Source organism: Cornus florida, unplaced genomic scaffold (assembly GCF_030987335.1).
Source record: "Cornus florida cultivar Cherokee Brave unplaced genomic scaffold, ASM3098733v1 CherokeeBrave_3.0.0_Hap2_Chr08, whole genome shotgun sequence".
In the NCBI taxonomy this organism is placed as follows: Eukaryota; Viridiplantae; Streptophyta; class Magnoliopsida; order Cornales; family Cornaceae; genus Cornus; species Cornus florida.
The window spans coordinates 29,727,840-29,753,798 of record NW_026775578.1 but is presented as its reverse complement, the minus strand read 5'-3'; the positions used below and the strand labels follow the sequence as shown (position 1 = coordinate 29,753,798).

General features: G+C 36.9%; 2 protein-coding genes across 3 annotated transcripts; both read left to right on the top strand.

Moving 5' to 3' along the window:
* Positions 1 to 1,019: 1,019 nt before the first annotated feature.
* LOC132271049 (uncharacterized) lies at positions 1,020 to 7,345 on the top strand. 2 transcript variants are annotated; one of them, XM_059772297.1, is made up of 2 exons: positions 1,020 to 1,675; positions 6,560 to 7,345. In XM_059772297.1, exons 1-2 carry the CDS (start codon positions 1,068 to 1,070, stop codon positions 7,011 to 7,013), a joined length of 1,062 nt encoding a protein of 353 aa, XP_059628280.1. In that variant the 5' UTR covers positions 1,020 to 1,067; the 3' UTR covers positions 7,014 to 7,345. The 2 variants fall into 2 exon arrangements, with proteins under 2 accessions (XP_059628280.1, XP_059628279.1); XM_059772296.1 differs by having other exon boundaries at positions 6,554 to 7,345.
* A 2,447-nt stretch (positions 7,346 to 9,792) lies between these two features.
* Positions 9,793 to 22,195, top strand: LOC132271048 (uncharacterized). Its single transcript, XM_059772294.1, has 2 exons — positions 9,793 to 10,517; positions 21,829 to 22,195. The coding sequence occupies exons 1-2, from the start codon at positions 10,244 to 10,246 to the stop codon at positions 21,924 to 21,926; spliced, it is 372 nt and encodes a 123-aa protein (XP_059628277.1). The 5' UTR covers positions 9,793 to 10,243; the 3' UTR covers positions 21,927 to 22,195.
* The last annotated feature ends 3,764 nt before the right edge of the window (positions 22,196 to 25,959 follow it).

Below are 25,959 nucleotides of genomic sequence, written 5' to 3'. Positions count from 1 at the left end.
GAGGTTGGAATTCAATTGCTTGATTTTTTTTTTTTTTTTTTGTTATCTAATTCATTTATTATTTTTTCCTCACTTATTTCAGTTGTTATTTCATCTAATATATTTAGGCTCTATTTATTTGGACGTAAAATGTTTTCCTTATAAAATATTTTCTAAACAAAACATTTTCATTTAAAATGTTGTCCGTAAAATATTTTTTAGATCAACAATTTGTACATAATTAACTCTCTTTCTTTAGTGTTCCTCACCATCAGGTTAGTACCCACTCCCTCTCATTCTCATTACTTTCTCTTTTTATACCAAAATATGTCATCGACCCAAATATGTTCCTCAACTAACCCAAATTTGTGTCACTCTTTCTCTCTTCACTATTTATCTCTCCTCTCACTCTATGTATACATATATATAGAGAAGACTAAAGATTAGATTTTTAGGCTGAGAGGCCTAAAAAAGATTAGTTGTTAAAGAGACATAGGAGTTCAATGAGAATACGGATGATTAGATAATCCAATATAGCCTACGAAAAATTACTTGCGGAAACTTTTTTGGTAAATACCAACAAGCCAGTGGCCCAACGGTACTAAACTCCTAGTTCTTAAAAGGAGGTCAGGGATTCGAGCTTTGGTGGAGGCATGTGTATGTGAGTACCAATTTTTTTTAAAAAAATTGGTAAATCATTGTCAATCATTTGGGGGTAAAATAGTTTATATGAAAAATAATTTCCTAACAAAACTCTGCCAAACACAGAAATATAAGAAATATAATTTTCAAATAATATTTTAAGGGATATACTTTAAAAAAATTAAGAAAATTGTAATAGTATTGGAAAGGTGTTTTAGTATGTGAATATTGGGCAATAGAACAAAAGCAGCCCAAGTAAGCCCAGTTTGGGCAATTGACGTCTGTTATAATCTCCCTTCTGACCTTGGGCTAGCCCATACTAATTGGACTAAAAAGTAGGCCCAAAGTCCATTCAAAAGTACCACACCGTGTGTGTCCCCCTCCTCTGTTCAATCGATTGAACAGTTTTCAAAACCCTAGCAAGTTAGCGCCTTTGCATCTTACTCATGGCCCTCTTCCTCCGTTGTCTTCTTCTAGGCGGCAGAAAGCAATGCAACCCTAAGAATTTAGGTTTCGTGGGCTCACATTTGACTATGCATCATCCTATTCCTTCTTTGTCTTTTTTCACCACCACCACAACCACCGGAACCACCACCCTTCCGGCGGAGGAAGGAAGTCTCGTCGAGCATCATCATAGGAGGAAAGAAGCAAAGCCCTTTCGAGAAACCCTAGGAGGAGGCGGTTTGGGAAATTTAGGTGTTGCGCCGTCGGAGAAACAGCGAGTCGTTCACATAAACCCTCGCGTCAAATTCCTAGGCCGATTCGCGGTGTTCGCCATCGGTGACCCGGAGAATCTGGATCTTGAGTTTGATAGTGTGGTCAATGCCAAGGTTCAACTGCTCAGAAATGGCCGATTCTACTATATTACTATTCAGGCATTGGATGGTGGTGGGATCAAAAGGTTCTACGAAGCTCATGTTCTTGATACCCTCATCGAAAGGAACAGCATCTCCTTGAAAGAATGGTGCGAGCTTAAGTCTCCTCCTCCTGGTTTGACTGAATGGGGATTCAAAATTGATGAATCCTCCTCCTCTTTTGATTCTTCCCAACAATGGTAACTTTCTTTTTTCCTTTCTGTTTTTTTAGTGAGATATACAAATAATTACACACATTTTATTTGATTTGTAATACATATACATGTATATGCACATATTTTCGGTTGAATTGAAAACCCATATTTTGCTCACCACCAAGCCCTGATCGTAATTTTTTCTTTCAGTCTGTCCCTGATATTCGGGTTCAACGTCCCTAGTTATCTGAGTTTCAGGTAGCAAGGGCCCTGATATTTCCACAGTGTGGTATTTTTGGTCCCCATTCTATCTTACTCCTAATTTTTTTTTAGGAAGATGGTTGTTTTAGGGCTTGTTTAGGGAGAATAGTGGCATATCATCAGTTATGAAATCAAATGATAGTAAAATAGAAATGACCATATCATTGTTACCTTATTTCCACTCCTTTGCACCCAAAAACAGTGTAAAATCTTCCGGATGAATTGGTTCCCAAACACACAAACTCTCTCTCTCTACCTCTCTCTTATGTTGTCTCCTCAATACACTGATTTGAAAACACTCGCAACATATATACTCTCGACACACTTTCATAGTCTCATTTGACTCCGATACGTTTTGAATAGTTTAAAGCCTTTGCAAAGCCAAATCAAAGGATTGTCTGTTCTTGTTCTCTATTCTGTACCAATCGGTTCAAAATAGCTAAGAAACATCTCTGATTGAACGAAAATGTGGTAACCCATTTCTGTAGAATTTCAGTTTTCTGTTACTTGAGCTCGAAATCTTTCTTTTTTTGGGAGGTATGGACTTATTATTTTTGGCTTTTGATTGCTCATCTAGGATGTGATGAAATATGTTATTGATTTGTAGTGTTCGGATGAAAGTGGAGAGATGGGAAGGATAGAGAAATTGCAGAAGATAGAGAGATGGGAAGAATGTGAGAAGAAATTGGGGAAGAAAGAGAAATGTGAATAATGAACACCTTAAGGGCATTTTAATCCATATCTTCTTCTTCTTCTTCTTCTTCTTCATCTTTTTTTTTTTTTTTTTGTCATTTCATTACAAAACTAAGACTATTATTGTATTTTCATACAGGGAAAGGGTAACATGGTCATTTTATAAATAAAAAAAATTAATAGTTTTGACTGAAAGAAAGTAGCAGGGGTGCTGTTGAGCACACGTGCCAATTCAAGAGAGGTTAAAGTAATAAACCTCAAACGTTCTACCCGTTTGGAATTTGACAAAAATTTCAGGAAGATCACTTTAATTCATTCTAAAATAAATAATAAAGGCACTATACATGCAAATATATGATGGCAAAAACCCTGCCCCACCCCACCCTTTTTAGAACAGTTATGGGGGTGGTTAAATGTTTTTTTGGGACGGTGATGGGGGTTAGGATTGAAAACCCACATGATTACGGAGTGGGGATGGGGAAAGGTCAAACCCCCCCTCTCTATATTGAGAAATTACAAATGTGTCCTTATACTTTATTTTTATACTAAAAAATATTAGCTACATATTAAATGTTTTTGGGGCGGTGATGGGGGTTAGGATTGAAAACCCGCATGGTTATGGGACGGGGATGGGGAAAGGTCAACCCCCCGCGGTTCATCCCCCATGTTGAGAAATTATAAATGTGTCCTTATACATTATTTTTATACTAAAACATATTAGCTATATATTAAACAAACCCTGGGTTATTCGATTCTGAGAGGTCAAAATATTCTAAGTCTCAAGTTCCAATTTTTATTTTTATTTTTTCGATAAGTAAATTGTATTAAAGGCTTTCAAAAGGGGAACGCATCCCGATAGCAGAACAAAAACCAAAGAAAACAAAAAGCAATTAAAACCAAGGAAAGAGGAAACCTATGGACCTAAGGATCCCAAAAAATCCATGATCTCCTCTGTAGAAGAACAATCTCTTCCCATACCCCAACAAAAAAGATAACAAATAATGGAGTACTTTAAAACCCCAATGGGTAATTCCTCCCTAACAAAAGATCTTCTATTACGCTCTTTCCACAAACCCCACCAAATACAAAAAGGAGTCACCCTCCAGAAATCGCAGACACGAGTTCCCACCCTTAGCCCTCTCCAAACATCAATAAGACCTCGTGTGGTCCGAGGCATAACTCACTGGATGCCGAAAAGACCCAACATAAGGCACCAACAATCATGAGCCACTGGGTAGTGCGGGAGGAGGTGATCCACAGACTCCCCATCAGTTCTACATAGACAATACCGATTAACAATGATACGTCTTCTCTTCTTTAAATTGTCCAAAGTCAAGATCTTACCCCAAACAGCAATCCAAACAAAGAAAACCACCCTAAGAGGAGCCTTCGAATGCCAAACCGTTTTCCACGGGTAAGAGGAGGCCTGAAAACCGAAAATACAAAAAAAGACCGGACCTGAAAAAACTCCCGTGAAGAAGGCACCCAAATCAAGATATCCGCCCCAGTACCATCCACCTTCTTTCGATAGAAAAGATCTAAGAGTTCAAAAACATCATCCAACTCCCAATCATGAAAAGCTCGCCGGAACTGAATATCCCAAGAAAACCTACCGCTATCAAGGTGATGGTAGTCAACAACCATAGCATGACAATCCACAGCGATACCAAACAATCTAGGAAACCTTCTCCATAATGGACGATTCTCACACCAGGGGTCCTCCCAAAACCGAACATTTCGCCCTTCCCAAACTCTGAATCTAACATGTTTGGAAAACTCATCCCACTCCTTCCCAATGGAATGCCACACGCCCAAGTCTCAATTTCCAATTAAGAACCTCAAAATGAATTATTACCATGGTTGATAATTTGTTTCATTATTTACTTTATTTAGATTCGTAATACAATTGCAAAAGTACTCAAGAAAACTTGGCCCCGTCCAGTGTTATTAAAGGCCCAAGGCGGTAGAGGTCCTTTGGAGCCTAGGCACGTAGACGAGGCACGCTCCTGACTGAAGTGAGGCGCACAATTGAAAATTTAAACTATCATAAAAACATTCATATCTCATAATTCATATCAATACTCTAAAAATTAATATTAAATTAAAAAAAAGAAAATCCATCAACTAAACAAGCAGTCAACAATAGAGCACAAATTTGTTTTCTTGAAAGGCAAAGCAGAATTTGTTTTTTTGAATGGCAAAACAGAGCATTTAACAAATAAATCTGTTAACAAAAAAAAACTTTTAACAAGAAAAGAAAAGAAAAAACAAAGCCAAAAACAAAAGACGAAGAGACAGAAGAAGTAGATGAAGAGAGAAAAGTAGACGAGAAGAGAGAGAAAGTGTTAAAAAAAAAAGAGGAGAAAAAACCAAGCCCCCAAAAAAAAAGACAGAGAGAAGAGAATTAGACGAAGAGAGAGATGTAAATAAAGATAAGAAGAGAGGGGTAGAGGAGAAGAGAGAGAAGAAGAAGAAAGAACTGACGTGACTTCGTCGTTCGTCTCACGATCTCACTCTTTCTCTGTTTGGTTGACACTTTCTCTTGGGTTTTCTTATTTGTTTATTCTTTTGAACAAAAGTTTCTTATCTCGTACGCTTGGGCTTTCTTATTTATTTATTAAGTTGCCAAAAGTATCATTTTTGGTTTAAGAAATAGTATAATCATAGTTTTAAAAAAAAAATCAGTGAGGCGCGAGGCACGCGCAGGCGCTAGACCTGCGCCTTGAGCCTAGGTGTGCTTAGGTGCGCCTTTCACAACACTGGCCCCGTCCTCGCCTTGACCCCGTTTAATAAATAGTTTTAGATGGGGATTGGGGGAGCTATGCTAAAATAGGGATGGGGTTGGGGTCCCCCATCCCAAACCACCCCATCGCCATCCCTTTATATGTACATGGGTTTGTATGATATACCGTATATGGATTTATATTTGAAATATGTTAAATAACTCGTGATTACATGTTGATTTTAAATTCATTAAATTTAAATGTGTATAACAGTGTTTATATATATATATATATATATAAACGCATATGTATATATTGCTTACAAACCCTAGCTTGGAATCATGTGGAAAATCATATTGTTTTGAGGTGATTTGTAGAATGGGTTGGTATGTGGAGAAGGCACCTGATGGACTAGAGACACATTTAGTTTTTCCTATTTTAGCACGAGTGATCATATGTGAGGATAGCCATGCTACAACGATGAAAATTTGTTAGTTGATATAAATTATTTTGGATTTTAATATAATGAGTGACATTTCATATTGGTGGTCCTGTGTTTAAATTTTGGGACATGACACATTAGATCAATGCCACTGGTCAAAGAAAACAAAAAAAAAAAGTAGTGGTAAGAAAAGCAGTAAATCAAGATGATTAGAGTGGTCGTTTATAAGCAGAGATAGGTGAGCTTGTACCTTCCTTTTTATCTTTTTAGGTAAATATTGAGCTGAAGTCGGGTAGATGAAACAGCTGCTGCTGCTCAGATGTTAATTAAATAGCAGTATGGTGTTTTGCTGCTACATTTAACTTTATTTTAGTGGACTGACCGTGTTATGTTTGTGTGAAGGGTTTGGTCGTGTTAGGAATTTTTTTATTATTATGGATTCTTTAGTTATGTACGGTTGCTCAGATTGTTAACTGTTGTGTGTGGTGATTGATGCTTTTGTTTTGGTTATCTAATTATTTTAGTTTTGTAGTCCAGATATATTGTGCCAGGACAAAGTTTCTCCAATATATGCTGTGGCAGTATCAACAAAAAATGCTTTCCATGTGCTATTACTTCAAACAAATATCTTGTGTTTTTTTTACATTGCAGTCATAACTCATAATACTAATTTTGTTTTTGGTATAATATGATCTTGAGAGGAAACATCCCATTCCTTTTATAATTGAAATTTGAGAAATTATTATTATTTACTATTATTGTTTTTAAGATTAAAAAATTATTGATTATGTTGCCAATTGCCAGCTGCAGCCCAGATAATCGCAGCGTGAACACCAAGAAGAGGAAGAAGACGAAGCGCAGATATGCTAAACAAGAGTTTATTATACTAACCTTGCGTCACGCCGAAGGGAGGAATATCACTGAGAGGATCGTTATTGATCGAATTGTATTGTCCTTCACGTGCAGATCCATTGTTGTCACTAAGGAAATGCACGAAAAAGGTGGGTATAATTATCATGTTGGAATTTTGAATAGAGATGTGACGAGATCCACAGCTACTAAGGTCTTGAAAGAGAAGTTCGCTGAGTTTGGGGAAGAAGAATTTGAAACTAAACACCACGGGGCGTGGGGGTCCATCTGTGCTTATTTAACTGAGCAGGATAATGGCCTTTTTGTTTGGGGGGAGTGGAACGCAGATCAAATCAAAGAGATAGGTCATCTATACAAACAGAAGAAAGAGAGTCGACTCGCCGTACTTAGCTGAGAAAGCCCATCATTAGATGAGAAGGTATAATTGATGTGTTGGCTTGAGATTGAACTATTCGGCTCCCTTTTTAGTGAAAAACAGAGGATTGAGTCGCTTGGAGGCGAGATTATTCCTCTTCTGTAAATATTAACGGTAGAAAGCTGTAAACTTAGGCCTTGTTTGGCACGCTTTGTGTTTTTGGCATTTTGTTTTAGCCTAAAACAAAACAAGTGTTTTGTTATGGAGTTTTTTGAGTTGAAAACGGAAACATGTTTGACGACGAAAATTTGTAGTGGGAATTTCGGAACAGAAACATATATAACATGTTTGGCAAAGTGTTTTGTTATGGAGTTTTCTGAGTTGAAAACGAAAACATATTTGACGACAAAAATTTGTAGTGGGAATTTCGGAACAGAAACATGTATAACATGTTTGGCTTTCGTTTCAAGAAATATGAAAATAAAACATGTTTGGTAGAGTCAAGATGTAGCCAAAATTACTGGAATAAAAACATAAAATATATTTGGTAAAGAGTGTTTTGATTTGTTTTTGAAATTTTAAATTTTAAATTATATTAATACATTATTATTTATATATAGGAGTACATTGTTTTATATGGTTTGAACAATTATAACTTTATTAAATATAAAGTATAATTTTATTATTTATTAATTTTATTTTGATATAATTTTTAATTTTATTTTAAATTTTTATAGTTTATTTTAAGTTTTAGTTTACTTAATAATATTATATTATGACTTTATATTACAATATTTTTTTAACTAATCTATAAAAACCAATAAAATGTATTTTCTTTCCTTTTTATTAAATTTTATTTTTATCTAATTTTATAAAATGAAAGTTTGATTTTATACCTAATTTAGCAAGAGTACATCTAATTTACTAAAAAAAAAATTTTAAGACTTATTTATTTTTAAATTTAAAAAATAAAACTTGATGGTAATTTTTTTGTATAGTTTACCATACCACTCCTTTCAATTTTTTTATCTTTTTTTTTAAAATGATGGAGGGTTGATTTGTTGTCAAATTTGTTGAATTAGAAATTGTAAAACCTACGAGTGTTGAATATTGTTTTGACAATTCTAAAAGATATTGTTTCAATATCGAACTGAAAAAGATTATAAAAAAATTGGTCAACAAATTATTATCAAACTTTTTTTAAATTTTTTTATCACTATACAGACATGAGTTTCAAGAGATTACATATTCCATGTCTCTCTCTCAAACACACACTAAACTCACCACAGGAGCAGTCTCACTCCCAAAACTCATCTTAAGCATCATAAAACATAAATATTACTCTCTCCGTTCTATATTTAGCGTCGCCTTTGATAACCGTGACTCACACATCTTAAGTATCTTAAAACATAAATATTACTCTCTCCGTCCTATATTTAGTGTCGCCTTTGGTAACCGTGACTCACATTGTTGCGAGTCACGGTTATCAAAGACGACACTAAATATGGGACGGAAGGAGTACATCATAGCTATAATAACCAACATTAATAACATAAATAATATAGTTATAATAAGACAACAACAGCCATCATAGTTAATGTAGTTTTGCTTGAAGTTGCATAACAGTAACTACATTATCCGACTCTTGATCTACATGACCACCCACTTGCACACGTCGGTGCATGTCATCCAACCATATAAATGTACGGGGCATATGACCAAAACATTAAATACTTGAATATAGTTATAATACCCTTATGACAATAACATGTATTAATAAAAAAAGGGCATTCAATGGATTCATAACTCCCAAGTTGGATATCTATAGAATGAACGTCCATAATTCTTTGGAGTTCCAGCCGTACAAAGATTCATTGGACCTTTCACATGCACAAGGTGACCATTCACCCTATATCTTATACATGACTGCATGTAGAAGTGGTAAAATGTGTAATGCATACTTGGCATAAGTTATTACAGTTATTTAATGTTTTATGCAATTTAACCTCCTGTTATTTACTAAAGAGTAGTACAATTTCGTCCGACTAAAAAAAATCGACATATTATGACACCTACATAGATATTATTATAGGGTTACTTTAAAATATAAATATATCAATACAGTTGTTCACAAAGATTGGACAATCCTTTGCTCTCTCTACCAAAGTAACCAAACGAAGCAATAATACATCTCTCCCCCATTCGTAGACCAAACAAAGCAATAATGCATCTCTCCCATATTCCGGCAACATTGCGGGTCTTCAATTTCACAACCTCTCCGTCGTAATAGTTGTGAAACTGCAATAACATCTTTTATTCGACTGACCATTTTGGGCAAACATCTTTTTAGCCTCTGAAGTCATTATTAGATCTGTGAATGCTTTGTAGCCTGGAGTTTGGGTAGCAAAGATTTCATATTTTGATATAGAGAAAGGGAAAGTGAGATCTCTCAATTAAGAATGGAGGGAGAGAGTGAACAAGCAGATATGATAAAGTTAGGAAGAACTTAAAAATTGGAGATGCAATAAGTGAATCGTAATTACGGTATTGGGTCTTCATTTGAAGCCAACCTTCAAACTCGTTAATTATTATCGAACTTTCAACTGTTCTCACTTTTATTTTTCTTAGAGTGAAATTTTTTCTCTGTTTTGTTTGCTTCAACAATGGTTTATAATCAAAAAATAAATAAATAAATTCAATTAGAGTCTTTTTAGTGAAAAAATAATTTTGTAAAGAGAAGAATTTTTGGCAAAAAAATAGAGGAAATATACAGCCTACAATAGACAGAAAATGGTGAAGAAATCACACAGGAAAATGGCGAAAGAAAAGCAGGGATTACAAAAAGATATTTTTGTCTAACAAAATGTAATGCATTTATGGAGACTTGGTACGGCCAATAATATATTACCAAGTTAATGTCGGTTTTTCATTCGGTGCAAAATTGTCGTAAATAACCAAAAAGAAAACCAAACCCTAGCCCCAAAAAAGTGGTGGTCTGATGGCTCGACGGCTTCTTCTCCGCAGAAATCAGTGGAACACGAAGAAAGCAGGCATCACGTTCGGTTTAATCAACCACCATCTCTGCCATTCTCTGCCCCCTCCCGCCACCACCGCTACCACCGGTACAACCTTAGGGCCCAATGTCCAATGTCCATGTCCCAATAGAGAAACTTTGATCTATGGTGACATAACTCTGGAGCAACTTGTCAGACTCGACAACGCTAATCAACATATAGGAGAACCCTTGGACGTCCCGGACGCTCACAAAGATGATCGTCGGATTTTTCTCGCCCAACTCGCAATCCATGATCAATGAAGCAAGAAGAGACGATTCAAAAAGGGTTGAGTTTGTGCGGGTAGTAAGCGCGAAGTGGCTACTGGTTGCTGGTATAATTGACTTTATTACTCTAGAGGCTGCATCAATTGATGATGATGATCGAATCACAAAGTTTTACGAGGCAAAGTTTCTCGAAAGAAGAAATTGCCTCGAGTTGATGAGTTGGCACGAGCTCGAGTCTCCTCCTATCACCACTCAATCTTCGGGTATTTCTTCTTCCAATTTATAACCTCTGAATTGCTCTTTTTCTACTCTCTTGTATTATTAATGCTAAGGAGTACAAAAAAATTGATTAGTTTGGGTAATTGAAACAACAACTCAGGATTCATTAATGTTAAGACTGATAGGATTATTTAGAATAGATATGATTAATAATCAAATTGTGAGAGAGAATTTAGAAAGTGGTGCCAATTGGTAATAAAATAAGAGAAATTTGACTTCAGTAGTATTAAAGTAAGGTGTAGGAAGATTAACATGTATAGAAGGTAAGAGATGAAGAGACAAATCAAAATTCACATGAGATGAAGTTATTATAAATGATTATAAGAAATAAAAATATAATAGGGGAAATAACTTGTAGTAGGAAAAAAATTCGTGTTGATGACTTTGTTCTCAAGGATAGAAGTAAGGATGGACAAATTTCTTATTTTCACGGTTTTATTTTGGTTTTGATTTGATTTTTCTTTATTTTTAAGTTCGCCCTAGTAAAATTTAGGCTCCATTTGGATAAATCAATGGATTTGAAATGAAGATTTAAAAGTTTAAACAAAAGATTAGTTTATTGAAATTGGGTTTATATCACCATGTTATTTGAAATTCTTACATACAACTATACAAGGCTCTTAAATAATTGTTGAACTTAAACATAAATAACTCTTTGCCATACTTAACTCAACAAAACCTTTTTCCCAGGAGTCTACTGCATGAATCTTATTTTTCCATCTCATCCATCCAAAAGGACCAAAACCCCTCTGTTAAACCACATGTTAACATGTTCTTCTGTATTACCTCTACCCACATTAACTTTGGTCTTCTCCTTCCCCTTCCCCTAGCATTACACTGAACATGAACGGTCATTCTTCCTAATTGGCGCACTTAGTGATCTTCTTTGCACATGTCCAAATCATATTAAACATTTTTTTTTTATCAAATCATTTCCAATTGGAGCTACTTCAATTATTTCACAAATGTGCTTATTTATAATTCTATCATTTCTTGTTGTGCCGCACATATATCGCGACATTCGCATTTTTGCCACTCGCTTTATGCATATGTTATTTCTTAGCTACCTAACATCGTGACCAATAAAGCAAAGCCGGTGTAGTAGCCGTTTATAGAATTTTCTTATCAATATAAACTGGATAATTGGATCACACAATATACAAAATACACTCTTCCATTTAACTTATTTTGTCTTGATTCCATGATTAATCATCTCCAATTTCTCGTCATTATTAATAATTGAGCCTTAATAATGAAAATGTTCACTTTTTTGTACCTCCTGACCCTCAATCTTCATTACTTTCCTGTTTGTATTTGTAACTTTGTATGTTTACTAAAATTACACTCCATATATTTATGATTATTCCTACTTATCTTACCCTTTTGAGCTTCCCTCTAAACCTTCAGTTCAACACTTGCCTCTTACTCTTTTTCTTGTTTCAATAATGGAAACGATGTCATCAGCAAATAACATGGTAGGTACAAGAAATTCCGTTGACTATTTACAGCCAAAAAGAGCTTCATGGACCTTCACTCATACCTACAACCCATTTTCGATTTTAGAAGAGGAAGAGTTTCTTTCCTTGGAAGTTCTCTCCCCCTCCTCTCCTCTTTGGGGTTGGTCCTTTCATTTATATACAAGGAAGAACCCTAACAAGGTCCCTCTTGGGCCCTGTCCTTTGGGGTACAAATCTTACTACGGTTTGGGCCTCTATTTGGCCTATGAACCCTCTTTACAATAATCTAAATGTGACGTTCGGTCAACTTTCTCGGGTCAGTGCGATTCAAGGATAGTCCTGTTAACTTTGATACGCGTCAGACGAATAGTGTTGTCCTTTTTTTTTTTTTTTTTTTTTTTCATAATTAATAGTGTTGTCCTTCATTGCAAAGCTGTTGTATTCTCATTGGTGGGGACTTTCCCTCCACATTTTGCCCCCATTTTCCTTCTATTTTAAATGTAGGAGGAAATTTAATTAAGGTGTGGAGATGAGTGAGATACCCCTTGGATCCGAGACACGGGTTGATCAGGCCCAAGCCCAAACCCGAGGAAATATCAAACAATTAATATTTTAAAACGAACACGGAATACAAAATTGAATTAAGAAATAAAAATTAAGGCTGAAAAGAGTACTAATTAAATAACATCCTCAAAGTATTAACGTTAAAATCCAATAATCCAAAACCTCCGAGAGTACATCTCGGGAATCCAGGACCCCTAACCAAAATTCCAACTAAAATTGAATAACTGAAAATAAAATCCAACTCTCAAGAATGGAAAAGAATCCTACGTCGTCGGCCACAACGTGCATTCTAAAAGAAAATAAACTCTACTATTTAACACTATTACTGTTACTAATTTTAATCTAATTACACAAATTTAATCCCATTAAAACAAGTGAATTCCAAATAAAAATAATACAATTAAACAATTAAAAAAAATAACACACAATAATTAAACAATTTAAATAAGTCAAATAATGCACATAAGAACAATTAATTGAAATAAATCAAATATCAAATACTAAATGCAAATAAACAATTAAACAAACCAAATTTACAATTAATAAATATTAAAATACTGAGACTATCCTTTTAAAATTAGGGGTATTACAATGAGCGGCTCAAATTTTATTTTGAGCAGTCAACAATTATGTTCCCTCGAAACTTGGTGCTTAGGGCTTCGTGCGTCTCGCCGTTTTAGTTTGCATCATTATTGCCATCACATACTATATATATATATATATATATATATATATATATTTCTTCACATGTACTATGCAAATCTAGTCTTCCTTTTTGGTCTTGCTTGCAATTTTTTGAAGAGCTTTTGGTGATCGGTGCTCCCCGCTGGTGTCTTGCTCTAATGATCTCTTTCTTCCCTTCATAAGGTTGGTCCTCTTTTTCTCCTCTCTTGTTCTCAATTCCTCTTATGTTCTTCTTTCTTCATCAGTGGGGGTAGTAGCGTAGTCTCTCAAGATGATTCTAGAACGATGGTGGTTGACCTCCGGTTGCCGAGGAAGGAGTGTGAGATCCCCGGTGATGTCTCCCTCCAATTGTATCCCAAGTAAAGGAAATACTAGAAGGGTGACGGTATTAGGAGTGACAAAATGATTTTTCTTCCATCCAAGTAGAAACACTTAGATCCCCTCTACATTCCTTCTACCATGCCGTATTAAATAGGTTGAACCTTGCCCCTTTGTAGGTGAACCCAAATTTCTTTAGGATCATCTCAACTCTTCTAGTTCTAAATCAGAGGCGTGACCTCGATCTTACCATCTTGGTTTGTTTTCTCTGCTATCGAGTTAATATGATCCGTTATGAAGATGACCTTATCATTTCTTCCCGATCAGGGATAGAGTGATGTGCAAGGACAACCCTAACTCCAAGAAGGGTTGGAAAAGTGATATCATAATTGTTGGTGGGAATTGGAAGACCAAGTTTTCATACAAATTTCAAATTCCAACCGAATTCGGGTTATTGACCTACCCCTCATATGTTTCCCCCCAAATCCCAGAAGGCCAATTGTGATTGTGAGGGTTGTGTTGTTAGGTTTTTCAAATTCATCTGCAATTATTTGGGGGTATAAATCGACCTTGTTAATTACTTCATGGTAAAGGGGAGGTATGATTATTTGAAGCAAAAGGTGTGGAATAACGTTCCTTTTATCTATCTTCTTTTGATCCTAGAGTTTCTGAAGGACGCTACAAAAGAGGCTCGTTCGTTAACGATGATGAAGATACCAAACTTCGGGAAGAAGGCCACGGAACCGAGGTTTGCTGAACATAGGTCCGCCGAGCAGGCAAAGAAGGCAGCCAATGTGCCCTAAAAATTGTCCCGAGGACACACCGAAGGAGCATTTTGCCGGGTTCAATCTCATGTTGTTTCTTTTGAACGTATCGAAGACTTCTTGGAGGTGGTTCACATGATCTTCCTTCTTTAGGCTCTTAACTACCATGTCGTCTGTCTATTTGTTTCTCGAACACTTCATTTACCAGCCACTGATATGTCACTTTGGCATTTTTCAGTCTGAACGGCATTACATTGTCTCAATAGGTTCCTTATTCGGTTATGAAGGAAGTTTTCTCCTCGTCTTGCGGATCCATCGGGATTTGGTTGTGGCCTAAATAAGCGTGAAGAAAGGTTAGCCATTTGTTCCTGACGGTTGCGTCTACCATTTAGTCTGTCTTTGGGAGGGGATAGCTTTCGTTGGGGCATGCTTTGTTGAGGTTGATGAAGTCTATGCAGACCCGCCATTTGCCGTTCTTTTACACCACTACTACATTGGACAACCCTTGGGGATATTGTACTTCCCTTATGAACCCTGCCTCCAAAAGCCGATTGATCTCTTTTGAAATAATTTTGTTTCTTTGTGGGGCGAACCTCCTTTGCTTTTGCCTTACGAATACGGGTCAAAACTACGGATCCACGTTTAGACTAAGTGTGCCATTGCTGGGTTTATTCCTGCCATATCTAGATGGCTCTAAGCGAAGACGTTTACAATTCTTTTTTAAGACCTGGATCAATATTTTCTTCTTTTCTTTGGTCTGTAGGGATCCGATCCGAGTCGTACTGTCTCGTCCTCCCGAGTCAACCTGCACTACTTCAAGTGTTGCCTTGAAGTATTAAGAAATTTGGACAGAGGGCTTTGTAATTGCTATTCGGGATTTTTATCTATCCCAATCCCTTTTCCTTTGTCTTGGTCTTGAGGGTGTCTGCATAGCATTCCTTCGTTGCCGCTTGTTCTCCCCAAATATCGATTACCTCATTTCCGTTCGGACTTATACACCTCATCACTTGGAGGGTAGATGGCACCTCATGCATCATGTGAATCTACCTCTACCTATAAACAAGTTGTAAGATGGGTGGATGTCCACAATTACAAAATTCTCCTTCAGGGTTTGCTTTGCCACTGTTACCGACAGCTCCACCACCCCGATCGGCTCCATACGTTTTTCGTCGAACCCACAAGATGGTTTCCGGTCAATCGGATCTGTCAATCGTCGAACCCACAGGAAGGTTTCCGGTCGATCGGATTTGCTTGGCATCCACCATTAATTGCTCGAATGCCCATTTTGTTTTGATGTTGGCGCTACCGCCTGGATCTATCAAAACTCTTTTGACAAGGCAAATAACAGGCTTATTACGAATGGATTGTGGGACCTGTACATGCGAAGGTTTTCTTTTTAGAACAAGATGAGGGAAGATCCCACTCTGCTATGGATGGTATTAACACTGCTTATCCTCCTTAGCTTCTGAGCTTGTCATAGGCGGGACCGGCGCATCTCTTTGGGTTCATCATCTTCTTGCGCCCTTCCATGAATCGTGTTGATTATCCGAATCGGTTGTGCCTTATACTGATTTCCCTTCTTGTGATTCCAAATTGGCTCGTTTGGTTTTGAATGATGCTTAGTGGCCAGATAGTCCGTCAGCTCCCCTTTGGCCAGCATCGCCTCAACCTGCCTTTCTTAAGTTCCTGCAACAGTTTGTTTGATGGTCAAAATCACTGTGGAAGGCGCAATGTTTGCTTCAATCTCTCTGTTCGATTGGTTGTTTAATTGGTTGAGGACGGAATTTGCCTTTGTTCGATTGGCAGTTTCTTGTCCTAAGTGGAGCCACCTTTTCCTCTACCTTCTGCCTCTTTTTCGGTGGCCAGATTGCCAACGATACTTGACTTACGAGTGTTTTCTGGCTTTCCATCTCGCGTTCGGTTTTCCACTGTAACCGTCATTGCTCTTTGCTGTCAAACAACTTCATCCTCCTCCAATTAGGGTTGTAAATAAGCCGAGCCGAGCCGAGCCGAGCCGAGCTTAGAAGTGTTTGGGCTCGGCTCGACTTATTTATGAAGGAGTTTGAGCTAGGCTTGAGCTCGATCTAGCCTAGCTCAGTGTTGATTGAGCTCGGTTCGACAAAATTTAGCTAAACTCGAGCTCGGCTCAACAAGCTTGTTTACGAGCCATCAATGATTCAATATAGACGAACACAATCTCCAAATATAATATATACACACAATATATATACACTCACATTACATATATATACACGCGCACACAGTTAGGGTATATATATATATATATATATATATATATATTATAATTAGGCCAATACAAGAGCAGAAGAGGGAGAAAGAACGATGAGAGAGAAATTTTGGAACACAGAGAAAAATGAAAAAATAATCAATAACCGAATTAAAAATCTACTACAAGGAGTTTTGTCGGAGTTTTGGTCATTACTCACAATGGTTGCTTGATTTTATGTTTTGATATTGTTGTTGCTTGGTTCATCACCGCATACTTGATTTGCTTGGTTCATCACCGCATACCTGATTTGCTTGGAATCTCCAGATCGTGAGAGTTGTGTGAATGAGGAAGTGAGGAAGAGATAGATATTAGGGTTCCAATTTGTAAATGGACTATGGGCCTTTAATTGGATGGGCTAGCACTTTCATTTTATAAGGGTCAAAAAATATATGAACCTAGTTGGGTTGGACCAGTTTTGGGTTGGGTTTACTTATGAATTGAAATGAAACTAAATGTTCTTTGAAAATTTTATTGGGCTTGAACTCATAATTATAATATATATATATATGTCTTTAGGTATATATATTAATATATGTATATTATTATATATTCTCGCAAACACGTTTATGAACTTTGGTCATGAACAAACGAGTCGAGTAGGAGATTGTTTGAGATTGGTTTGTTTATTAATCGAGCTTGAAAGTTTTATTTGAGATTGGTTCGTTTATTAAACAAACGAACACGAACCGAGCTCTTAATGAGTCGAACTCGAGCTGTTTGTCGAACGTTTGGTTCATTTACAGCCCTACCTCTAATCTTAGGTAGTAGATAGAGCTCGTGAGGATAATTTGTGTCTAGGGTTAGAGAGGAGAAGTGGAAAAAGAAGAAGGAGGAGGAGAAATCAGAGAACGTAATCTGATGGTTGTAGAGTTTCTACACCACCTTTCTTATATATATGTATATTGAGATAAGAAAATTACAGTGATGCCCTAAAGTAAACAATTAAAATACTAAACACCTTTTAACTCTAACAGTAGCCTTGTGCTCTGGAGTTTAGGGCACCTATATCTGGAGGGGTCTTCACCAGAGGTGTGGAACTTTGTACCGCCTATTAACGCCACCTTGAAAGCTTCCACAGCCGCGGTTTGATCGCATTGGTCTACCATGCTCATCTCTAGGTTAAACCTCATAAGGAATGCCTGCAACCTTTCTCCCTTCTGCTGCCTCGTAGGGAAGGGGCTCGACACGATTTTCTTTATCCTTCGATTGCCGAAGTATTGGGTGATAAACAGTTCGCACAACTATTGGAAGTTTGAGATCAAACCGGGTGGTAACTGCCTGAATCAGAGGAGAGCCAGTCCGACCAGGCTTATGGGGAATACCGTGCACATTAAGGCGTCATCTCCCTTATCTAGTGCCATTTTCTGCGGAACAAGATAGACATGCTCCAACAGATCCTTGGTTCCGTCGAATAGCGTGAAGATCGGCATCGAAAATTTCGTAGGCTTCTCTGATCGGAGGATCTCCTTTGTGAAGGGTGATTCCACAATGCGAGACCACATTTGAGCAGCTAGGTCTGTCGGGATTTATGTCTTCAAGGTTTTCATTTGTTCCCCCACTTCCCTTTGGACCTTGGCCTTCAGATCCGGTTCAAGAATCTATCGAACACTTGGTCCACCAATGAGCTCCGCGGGGCATGATAGCTGGTTTCTGCTTGATTGTTGGGCAATTTTTCCTGATTGAGATTCTCGTTTTGTTCTCTGGGAGTTCTCAATGAATTGATCCGGCTCGATCCTGTGATTGGCGGGAGAGACTATGCAGCTCTCTAACTGTTGAGGTGGTGGCTGCGGCGCCTCCTCTTGCTCATAGCTCAACGTTCTCCCAACGGAGGGCCTCAATCTGCTGCTGAAGTTCTTCTCGCAGATTGGTCCGGTCATCGTACCAGATCGCAACTGTACCATAAACTGAGCAAGCAACCTTTCTCGATTCCCACAGACGGCGGCAAAGTGTAGGTACAAGAAATGCTGTTTATTTACAGCCAAACAAAGCTTCAGGGACCATCACTCATACCTACAACCCATTTTCCATTTTCAGAAAAGGAAGAGTTTCCTTACACACCACCCCCCCTCCCCCCCCCCCCCCCCCCCCCTTCCTCTCTCCTTATTGGGGGTTGGTCCTTTTGTATATATATAAGAAAGGACCCTTCAGAACATTCTTCTCTCTTCTTGGGGGTTGGGCCAAATGTCCTCCGGGACATTCTTGGGTCTTTGCTATTCAACGATGGGCCTTGTAACTTTGACACGTGTCAAACGAAGAGTAGTCCTTAATTGCACAGCTGTCGTGTTCTCATTGGTGTGGATTTTTCGCTCCACAAACATACACTATGAAATCTAATCCTGAATGTGGTGTGCTGTCATTTCATCACAACTAAGGCAAAATCATTAGGGCTTAATGTTAACCCTTGATGTAAACCAACAGTAACTGAAGTTCGCTTGTTTACCCTACGGTCGTAGTCAGTTATCCATCATAAACGTCCTTTATTGTGTCAATGTAAACTCCTTCCTATTGCACAACCTTCCATATCGGGTATCTATCACAGGGTTTTTGTCAATCAATAAAAATCATATGAAGATCTTTCTTCTTCTCTTTATATATTTCAATTAGTCTCCTCAACAATTAAATGACTTTTATTGTTGACCTCCCCAGCATAAATCCAAATTGATTTTTCAACACTTCAGTCTCTTGTCTTAGTCGTTGTTCAATCACCCTCTCCCGAAGTTTCATATCATTACTCATTTATTTAATACTAACAATAATTAATACAACTTTTTCAGTCTTCTTTATTTTATAAATTGGTATTAAAATACTTTGTCACTCGTCTGACATTTTCTTAGTTACTATTATCGTATTGAACAATTTTATTTAGCTAAGACACATCGACATTCCCTAAACACTTTCAAACCTTGATAGGAATGAATCTGATCCTAAAGCCCTTCCTGATTTCAATTTTTTTTTTTGTGGTTACATGTTTAACCTCACTCCTTGATCCTATGAAAAAAATATGTTGTCCTTTAGATTATTATATTCTTCTAAGCCTAATCTTCCCAAATGATTTTCATTTAATAACTTGTCAAAGTAACTTCTCCATCTTTCTTAATTTCGTCATCTAAATAACTCCATGCTGCATTCTTTTAAATAATTGAAAATAAACCCATTCATTTCAAATCCTTCAATCTGAATAGAGTCTTACTGTTCTTTTCATTTCGTTACTAGTATCAAGATCCTCTAAATTAATTTCTCTCTCCGTTGATGATGATACTTAATATATGATTCAAAAATGTCGCATGGGCTGAATAACTTTTGTTTTAATTTTCTCAAAAGATGTGTTGTTTTAAGCATTACGAAAAGTAATGGAGAAGATCCTGAAATCCTAATCCTTTTGTGTGTGTGTGTATGTGTGCGCATGCGCCCGCGCTTTTTGTGTAACTTGCATTCAAATATGAAACAGAAAACAATGGAGTGCAAACATGTTTATGTCTTTTAAGTTTTCTCTTTGGTTCCATCAGTTAGAAAATGCAATTTAGGAGAGCTTTACTGTTTAAAATGATATTATGGCTGTTTAAAATGATATTTCTCCGCAGCTTGTCGCTGCACGAGGAATTTGGACTATGTTCTTGGCTCAAGGCATTGTATACTCTTTTCCCCGACATAGTTAATGTCATACAAGATGCTGATGATGGTTTAACCAAATTACATGAAAACTTTGCATTAGGAGTTTGGGTATGTTGAATTGTTAAAATCATATTAGGAGGGATACACACGCACACACAGAAAGAGGAGGAGCCTTGTTCATTTGCCGAAATGTAGTTACAATGCACAACTAAATGACCACTAAGGCTAGGTGCACGTCAGATGTAAGGGAGATGTGACTTGATATTCGTATCTTCTGTAATGTCTCTTGCAGTGCCGTCGATGTTTGACATAAATATGTTGCTGCATATTAATGTCTAAGTGAGAAGGGGAGGACCTATATCAACTTTCAGTCTCTTTTTCTAATGGAAGTGTATGGTCCTATAATTCACAGTGACGAGCAAAGGAGGCTTATTGAGGTAAATTGTGTAGGGTAAGTATAAGAGGTCACATGGACTAATTGGAAATAAGCAGTGGAGGCTAAAATTTACGAGTCAGTGAGGTTGATGGAGGTAAGCCATATAGGTTAACATTGAAATAAAAAGCTGATGTAAGAAGCTCTAGTGATGTGATAGACGTGCCATCCTACAATAAAAAGATCAAGACTCACACCAAGGTACAATGGGATCAAGTGCGCATATATGTTGGTGAGAATCAAGTGCGTATGCTGAGATCTGGTTATACAAGTATAGTAGAACCTCAATAACGCTCCTCGTTCCTAGGTCCAAGACTTAGTTTCGTATTTTTTATAACTATTCAGATAGCTCTATTGCTATATTTTCTGCTCACTGCTGGTTGTAATTTTGTTAGGGTGCTTGTGCATTTTATGGCTGTTTTGCTTCTGTTGCTTACATATATTTATTTTTGGGTATCTAGTTGAATGCAAAGTTCATTTACCCAAAATAAATAAATAAAAACTTGGTGACTTTTATGTGTTTTTGTTGCCAATTGCTAAAGCCTAGCCTGTGCAATAATTGTTTGCATTAATTTATTGTCATGGGGAGATGAAGTCTAGTTTTCTTAGTAATAATTATGTGCATTCATTTATTGTTTTGACAGATGAATGCTAGTTTTGTTTGTATTGACAGAAAATTGAACATTGAAAAGGAGTGAATTTAAACAGCTCTGCTATCTGCTGCCTGCTTATTCCTTTTATTGTTGAACCTTTATGGTTTTTGTTGCTTTTAGCCTATTGAAAACATTTCTTCTTTTATCACAAGGCATTATATCCCCTTATGTTTGTACACTTTCTCATTTAGATTTCAATAAAAAATGGTTACTCACCTAAATAATTATAATAATAGTAATATAAATTTAGCAACAATAGTAGTAATAATAATAATTATGATAATGATGATGATGATGGTATTGTTGTCTTTTGTGCTCTTCTTCGCCAAATACCTCGCAGTAATTATTTTTGATACAAAATTAGGATAATTGATTCATTAGGTCAATGAGAGTGGTTGAAGAAAAAAAGAAAAAAATGCTCAAGAAAGGCAGTAAACTAAGTTGATTGTCACCTTATCAAAAAAGAAGAAAAAAAGGAGATTGGTTTTCACGCTCGTACCATCCTTTTTGTCTTTTTCAGGTAAAGAACTAAAGATTCAGCTGGAGTTGGCTAAAATTGAGCTGGAGTTGGCTAAACAGTACGAAACAGCTGCTGCTATTCAGAAGTTAAAAAAATAGCAATATGGTGTTTTGCTGCTGCTAAGTTTAACTTTATTTTAGTGGACTGTCTATGTATGTTGTTTTCCGGTGGATGGCTTATTGATTATCCAGAATTTAGCTCAAACCTAGTCTATGTGGGTTGAAACCTCATACTTAGAAATTACTGTTCCAGTTTATTGTTCAAATGATGTCAAATGCTAAGCCAATGAAGGATTTTTGTATTCTGAAATTCTATTCGATTAATGGAAAGTTGAGGTCCTTTGAGTAGGCTACAAATTAAGTTCCAACTCCATTGACTTGAAAAAAAAGGGGGGCATGGTTGCCTTAAAATTTTGGACCCAAGCCAAGGATATACCATACTTTTATTGCCATAGCCTAATCTTGAATGTTACTTAGTACTGAAACCCTCACCCTCCATCTCCTTCTTTTTGCTGCTTTTGATATTTGGAAATAGGGTTGGAGAAAACGAAGAACGAATTCGGGATCTCTACAGAAGGAAAGATATTTTGGATGTTAACGTTTGGGTAAAGTACAATGACATCCCTAATGCTTGCCATATTACAAGTTGAGTCATTTTTGAATAATGACACCCGTTTAGGTTTGATAAAATTAACAAAGACACCCCACACATCTGACAATGGTGAATTGACCTTATTACCAATTGACACATTAAATTATAAATTTACCCAATACAATCCTTTTTGATTGGCTTAAATACCCTTAAAAATTAATATATTCTCATACTAATAAATCAAGCACCACCACCACCACCACCACCAGGTGTGCGGTGGTGGAGGTAGAGAGGAAAAAAGCCCTCCCTCTTTTCCCTCTCTCTGTAATCTCCTAACACCACCACAATCACCACCATACCAGACACCAACCACCACCAAAAAAAAAAAAAAAAACCAACCCAAGCACTACCACAATCGCAAGAAAAAAAAAACATAGAAATGGCCATGGCAAACCAAACACCACCACAACCACCAATAATGGCAACTTTCTCCGCCATAACATTCACTTCAAAAAATTGGTCTCTGAGGTTTCAATTTAATTATTATATTTAATTTGCATATCAAATTTATTGAGACCCACATATATATATATATATATATATATAGGGGAAGAATCTGGGGACAAAACAAAAGGAAAGCAGAGGGAAAGAGTATATTTACTGAAAAGAGGTGCCGAAAATTCACCGTACCAAGATTGCAACCGACACCGACCTGAGCAATGAGAGGCCCTACACAGTGAAGTGGGTGGTCAACAATTACCTCTGCCTCGACGATGTCATCATCCTTCACGTGTCCAACGAATATCCTTTGTGGCGCCGATTGGGGCACCATCGACCTTTCCGTTGACACCAACACCACCACTAAGGAGTCTCAACGGAAGCTTGAAGAATTTAACTCCAAATTAGACTCCTCCACTCTCCCATGGCAAGACATATTTGAACCCACATCGATCCAAACACCCAACCGTTCCCTCATAACCACGCGCCACCACCTCCGAACCCAAAAACCGTCGAAATTGCCAAAATTGCAGATTATACCATACTTTCAGTGACGAACATGCTTCCTTGCCTAAGATTAGCAAACTCTATCCTCAAGTCTCTCTTCTTGAGAGTCGGAAAGTACTTCTCATAATAGAACTTCTTGAACGTATCATAACTCATAGTGCTCGCATCATGCGTGTGAGAAATGGTCTTCCACCAAATCTCCGCGTCTCCCGTGAAATTATATATAGCCAACATGATCTGTAACCGATCTGACAGTAGCTCCATAGTATTAAGATGCTTCTCCACCTTATTAATGAAATTATCCACCACAAACGGATCCGGACCACTCTTAAACAAGGGTAGGCATCAACTTGATAAACCTAAAAATGAAGTCGAGAGTCTTCTCTGACTCGCTCTTTTTCGGTTGTTGTACCGGTTGCGGAACAACTTATGATGAAGATGCCACAGTGACTCAAAGAACTTCCTGTAAAATCGTGGCCTAACTTGGTCCTCACCCATTTAAATATGCAATTCTGCATTTCTCCTAGCTTGTCCCTCTTTAGGTGGGACCAAATCATGCAAAAACATATCTTCCTCAATTTGTTCCTCAACCCGCTCCACGGGATTAGAGAACTTTTTCCAGTATCCCTTCTTTGTGGCATAACGCTATAAAATGAAAAAACGGTTCAACAACGAGAAAACTATAAAATCCGTCCAAAATGACGTCCTTATACAACTCACTCGATGAAATGATAAACACTTAGGCACTTAACATGCTTGAAATAGATTACAATACCAAAACACCTAGCATACATGGTTAAATTATATAATTGCCTCATATACTTTAACATCAAACACAAAAACGCATTAACATCTAAGCAGTAAGCATATAGCAAGTAAGGATGCTTTTAAAAACATTAAACACTTTAGCACGTAACACAAAGTCAAAACAATTTAACCTTCTACCCCTTTTAGGTAAGCCATTACCCATCGTCCTAATGGTTTTCAAACCATGGCTCTAATACCAAATCCGTAATGACCCAAATCGGAAAGTCCGAAACGCTATCCAGGTCCTTACCCGAACCTGAGGACACATAAGGGTACTATAGTCATTTCACATCATTATAATAGTTGTAGGTTTCATAAGGGCATAACGGTCATTTAGCATAGTCAATAATGATTTAGAATCCAAAAAGGGGTAAAATAGTCATTTAGTACATTTATTATGGTTTCAAAACCCATAAAGGGTAAAACTATCATTTACTGTGGCTATTATGTGCTTTGGATGATGTCCGGGGGTAATTAAACTAAAATCTGGGGTCAAAGTGCAAATAATAGCTCATTTAACCGGTTACATGATTTCATCTAACTGGTTAGATTGCTTAATCCAGAGAGCATGCAAATCTGAGGACCCATCTAACCGGTTAAATGATGCTAAGAAATGAAGTGATCGATTAGATCACCTCTCAAACCTGTATAGATGCAATTTAAATTGCTCAAACATCAATTATAAGTCCATGCACATCATTTAACTCAACAACAACGTACTTGATCACCAAAATAACTCATTGATTCATCATTTAAAGGTCGAAAATCTCTATAATCCATTACATACATACTCCAAAAGGATAATTCCATGTCCAAAAGAATAAGTTTACAAAATAATAAGGCTTCCATGTCCATGATTATAAGGCTTCTCTTGAAGCTAACAAAAGAATAAGGTCATATACATTTGTTCATTGCTTATGCAATATATTATAGATATAAAAAATACATCAATCAACTTTTTCTGAAAACAGTGTTAACGCGGGGTGCAGAAGCTATTAGTTGATTTTAATTATGATTAATTCCTTTAATGACCTAGATCTGATTATTAGGTTAACTTACTCAATTTAGGATTAATTAAATTATTTGATTAATTAACTATCCACAATCATAAATAGAAATACTGAAAAGTAAAGTAAGTTAAGGTTAGAGAGATTGCACCAGGATTTTTAGTAAGGAAACCCTAGTTGATAGAATACGTCAACTGTTTGTATGGAAAACCTCATGGCTTATGTAGTCCAAAGTAAACCGATCCACTATATTTGAAATAAAGTGTAATGAACTTTGACTCTAGCTCACACTCTATCGTTCTACTAAACACCAATTGCTGACAATCCTCTGGCTTTACGACGTCTTGTCCAACAACAACTTGACCTCAGGCTTTTGCTTGATCTTTATAGAAGAGTAACAGGTAGATCAAACAGCACTCCATGAATGCTTTGACCTTTTCAAAGTGTGGTCACTTTTACTTTTGTTCTTAAAGATCTGAACTCGATGTAGAAGAATTAAATCCTGTTTTTTCTTTGGAATATCTGAATCTTCAATATAGCTCCAATTTCGATGAGATAGAGAACAACACTACTAGATCACTCATGAATATATGTGTATGCTTTCAAAAATACATTCAGAATAATCATATTTGATTTTCTGAATCTTCTTTCTTTAAAGGCTTTCACAAAATATAGAATTGATGTTTCTTAAAGCCATGAATAAACCCAGAAGACTATCAGG

Bases quoted from the DNA above. Each gene is read 5' to 3' on its own strand.
- LOC132271048 (XM_059772294.1), top strand. From the start codon at position 10,244: ATGATCGTCGGATTTTTCTCGCCCAACTCGCAATCCATGATCAATGAA. The intron at 10,518-21,828 runs GTATTTCTTCTT...TGTCTTTTTCAG, and splicing joins TATCACCACTCAATCTTCGG to GTAAAGAACTAAAGATTCAG.
- LOC132271049 (XM_059772296.1), top strand. From the start codon at position 1,068: ATGGCCCTCTTCCTCCGTTGTCTTCTTCTAGGCGGCAGAAAGCAATGC. The intron at 1,676-6,553 runs GTAACTTTCTTT...GCCAATTGCCAG, and splicing joins TTTGATTCTTCCCAACAATG to CTGCAGCCCAGATAATCGCA.